Source organism: Notolepis coatsorum, assembly GCF_963971535.1.
Source record: "Notolepis coatsorum genome assembly, chromosome: 5".
In the NCBI taxonomy this organism is placed as follows: Eukaryota; Metazoa; Chordata; class Actinopteri; order Aulopiformes; family Paralepididae; genus Notolepis; species Notolepis coatsorum.
The window spans coordinates 143547464-143552019 of NC_140169.1; the positions used below are offsets into that span (position 1 = coordinate 143547464).

General features: G+C 45.4%; 1 protein-coding gene across 1 annotated transcript; it reads left to right on the forward strand.

Moving 5' to 3' along the window:
- Positions 1 to 830: 830 nt before the first annotated feature.
- alkal2a (ALK and LTK ligand 2a) lies at positions 831 to 3699 on the forward strand (the record flags this gene model as incomplete). Its single annotated transcript, XM_084314306.1, has 5 exons — positions 831 to 950; positions 1974 to 2360; positions 2836 to 2889; positions 3329 to 3409; positions 3635 to 3699. Exons 2-5 carry the CDS (start codon positions 2039 to 2041, stop codon positions 3697 to 3699), a joined length of 522 nt encoding a protein of 173 aa, XP_084170432.1. The 5' UTR covers positions 831 to 950; positions 1974 to 2038.
- Between the last annotated feature and the right edge of the window lie 857 nt (positions 3700 to 4556).

Consider the following 4556-nt stretch of genomic DNA (forward strand, 5'->3'; position numbering starts at 1 on the left):
TTAAACAGTAAACAAACTAATTTACACCCACATGAAAGCGTTGTGTTTAACTGCGCGCATTACTTCGCCTCTCCGGCTATAACACTATCAGAGGATGTAGTTTGAAATTAACAGTGCGTAATTATCCATCTCTGTTATGGATTTTAAAGCGGGGAACACAAATCGAAAGGAAGCCGCAAGGAGAGGTTGTGGGCTGGGTTATGAATATGATACATAAGCCGCCTATTGCCAACAACGAAATGCCGGTATCTCCGGAGGAGGGCTATGCTATGATCGGTTGATTGGAATCTCGGTCGAAGGAAACCAAGGGGAAAGAAACGTCCTGTAAGTTCCTGTAATAACAGCCTATGAAGCCCTGCTGCTATAATAAGTGGAGAAGTGACGAAACGGGGGACGCGCGGACAAAACTTCGCACGGCATTGAATGGTCGGGATCGGGAACCTATAAAGTAAACTTTTCTTCCGCATGGAGGAGAACGCTGCTAATGCGTTTCTAATTAAAGACATGACAGGATCATAACCCACCAGGGACACAGGTCTCTCTCTCTCTCTCTTGCGTCTACAGACAGTCGAGGAGGATAAAACGTGAGCGTCGGTGAGGCACCTTGGCAGACGATCTGACTGATCCTTCTTCGCCAAGACGCGCGCAGTGAGGAGTTTGGAGAGAAAAGACCTCGCGTTCCGTGTTCCCACCCTTTCTCGAGTCGGGATTATAGAAGAGGACGACCACGGATGCTATCCAACTAGGCAACTACATGTATAATTGCGACAGAAGACTACTATTTTTCCCATCGAGGGGGTGATTTTTAAAAGGAACCATATGGCACAGGAGGACAATACCCAGAACTGAATAGATCTTGTTGCGCAAGGCTTTATTACCATCCATCGTGGGACGCATTGGAACTATAGCTATAGCTTATATATTCATATTTCGGGAGACCAGACTATAAGGTAATTGCATTTTTTTCGCATGGCTTATTTCTTCTTTACGTTGACCGACTTTGTGACTTTGTCATTGTGTCGGGTCTGATGAATAAACGCGGCTGGCAAGCGGCTCCCTAAACGGCGTAAAGGCTCCCGAAAAATGCCAACTATAACTTAAACTTGATCATAGCTGATTTTCTTGATCAAAACTGGAATACGAATTTTAAGAACGATGCACGACGAACGGGCATCATCAGAATACGAAGAAACTCCAGAATCGATAACTTTTTTTTAAGTTAGTCTATAGCAAGTCTGAGTTTTTTTTTTTTTTTTTGGGTTGTATACGTGTGTGTGAGTGTGTGTGACACATGGGGCGACAGTGGCCCAGGAGGTATACAGCTGTCGTCTGGTAATTGGAAAGTTGCCGGTTCGATTCCCGCTCCTCCTGGGCAGCGTGTCGAAGTGACCGCTTGAGCAAGACCAACCCCTAATTGCTCCCGATGAGCAGGTTAGCACCTTGCATGGACGCCTCCGCCATCGGTGTGTGAATGTGTGAGTGAATGGATAAAAATGTGAGGAATAAAAGCACTATATGCAGATTGATTGATTGATTGAAAACTTTATTAACAGATTGCAGAATGGGTACAATACAGTACGGCTCAATACACACAATTGTTATGGGGATGCAGACCAGAGAAAGGCTTTCGACTTGTTTACATCAGGGTCCCCCATTTTCAATTCATCATGACATAATATGACATACACGACATACAGATAAGACAGTGTACACATATACATTTATGACATACAAGATTTGCAAATACAGTACAGTTTGTGATACAAAAATAGTCCAGAAAAGAGAGTATATACATTTGACGTAAAAACTGTACATTTACCATTTAATATTGTGGCACATAATATACACAATGATATATCCGGCAGAAAATGGCTGCAGCAGGGACACACAGAAAGCTTCAGATCGCATGCAATGCAACATGAAAACATGTGTGTAGTGTCAGTGTGACTCAACAACACAACATCTCTTCGCAGGTGTCTGGTGAAGAAGGTACTCGCAGCGACTAGAGGAGGAGTTCACTTTTCTCCCGCGAGTTGCGATGAGCGGACCGCGCACCATGGGACTAGTGTTGCTCCTCTGCACCGTCACCACCGGCCACTGTGCGCAGAGCGCGCCGGCGACAGCGAGCCCAGACGCCGCCGCGGCCGCCGCCCGGGCCCGGGCCGACAACAAGAGCCTACTGCTCAGGCGGATAGCGGACCTCGCGAAACACGTGGACGGGGGGAGCCGGGGTCAGAGCGGCCCCCGGGCCCCCGAGGCGGTGTCCCAGTCCACGTCTCGCAATAAAGAAGCTCCCGCCGCGCAGGAGTCGAGGGATTCACGCAACCTCAAATCAGATAGTAGCAGGGATCAGATTATTGGTGAGTAATGTATTATATATATATATTATTATATGCGCCTCAACGTTTGGGCGGTACCACCGACACCATATGCAGCCGGAATGTTGTATAACGGTTCTAAGCAAGTTATTAAAACAAAAAGAAGACCATGCACTTTGAGAATATAAACAGAATTTTGTACTTCATTGTTTGCATGTGTACTCCAGGTTGTACTTTAGTTTGGATATTGTATAGACTTTATTATTTTTACTTTTTTTTTTTTACTGTATGAAGCACAATCTTAGGGGGCTCGTACAGAAGCAAGCATATGTCACTGTAAAGTAAATCAAATGTACCTTATATATGTGACAAATAAAACAAAACTTGAACCGGCATCAATACATGTACACTCATCAAAGTCGAGTAGTGTTATGCAGAGAATCGGTCGTTATAAGGGCAGCGCGTTAATAACACGTTGACACTGACGCCTCTGTTCCACCTTTGACTGTTTCAACAGAAGTCTTCCCGAGAGATCTGAGGAAGAAAGAGAAGTTTCTAAAACACTTAACAGGTGAGCTGTTTGGAGCCCATCATAGAACGTGTCATGGATGCCTGTGTCAATGATCAGATAGCGATTATAAAAGGGGGATTCATGATAGCATAATGTACTATAATGCGGTATATACTGTACATTTATTCTCACTGCATATATACCCATCATACTTACCTGCACATAGTCCCTTACTCTATCTACTGTATATCCTATACTCTTACTAGTTACACTGCTGGCCAGTATAGTAGTCATACTGTCTTTATTTATATAATACTCTGTACATACATCTGATTAGCACTACACACTCCGACAGTAGTACTAACTTGTATATGTTGTACCAGTTTAACCACATGTACACACAAGTTGCATTTGCAACTTATTTTCGTTGTACTGTACTTGTGCTGTATGACGACGATACATTTGAATCTAATCCAATCTCAAACCCGTCCTCTTTCAGGTCCTCTGTACTTCTCTCCCAAGTGCAGGAAGACCGTCTACAGACTTTATCACAACACAAGAGACTGCACAATACCCGCATGTAAGTCTCGCTGCATGCCACACGGGGTCTGTGACGAATTGTGCGTCTCTGGGTTGAATCACGCAGCACTCGGAACAAGCATGGAACATGCTCACATTCATATATAACGCATGTTCTGCATTAAGTAGCAGTGGGGAAACAAAGCAGTGTCTCAAAGGCACCCTTCGAATAGATTTCCAACCCCTAAATCGCCCCATCTCTTCTGCTTCTCTCCTCTTCTTCCAGTCTTCAAAAGATGCGCGCGGCTTCTCACGCGGTTAGCAGGCAGTCCGCGGTGTACGGAGGGGTAGCAGTGCAAAACAACGAAAAGAAAAAGGTAACGGAAGCAAATTTTTTTTTGATCAGTTGTGTGTCGTGAATGTTTTATATACTGCAAGAGAAATTTATTCTATAGTGAGGATGTTTGTGTTGGAAGCAGGGGTGCGTTGCTGATTTCAAAGCTGGTTGCACCGTGTTTTAATGACGCCACGTGCACGCGCGCTCCCGGGCGCACGCTCCCGTGCATGCGCCACATTTTCCCTTGCATAAGCACAGACTAAAGACGATGCCTAATTGCCTCTACGAATGGAATGTAACACATTTCATTCACAAGTTGTGTGTGAATGTATCTGAGAACGTATTTGAACACACCTGACGACCTGCGCTATTGTTATGCAAAGTAGCCAGGTGGGTACTTAGCGAGTTGGCTCATCAGTCGAGTGCAGCGCATTCCTGTGTGCACGCGCATGCACATGCTTCTGCTCACAGAGCCGGTTGCACCCCGTCCCATGAGCAACGCACCTCTGGTTGGAAGTACTGGCAGTGACACTTGGCACACCGTTTGACATGATGTTATAGGTCAAAGGCATCAGCAGTGTGATGGGTGGACATCAGGGGCTACTTTGCATAACAATAATAGCGCAGGTCGTCAGGTGTGTTCAAATACGTTCTAAGATACATTCACACAATTTGTGAATGAAATGTGTTACATTCCATTCGTAGAGGCAATTAGGCATTGTCTTTAGTCTGTGCGTGTGCGAGGGGACATTTATGCGCATGCACGGGAGCGCGCGTGCACGTGGCGTCATTAAAACACAGTGCACCCAGCTTTGAAATCAGCAACGCACCCCTGGTGGACATGTTTCACATAGGTTAAAAGGAACATGCC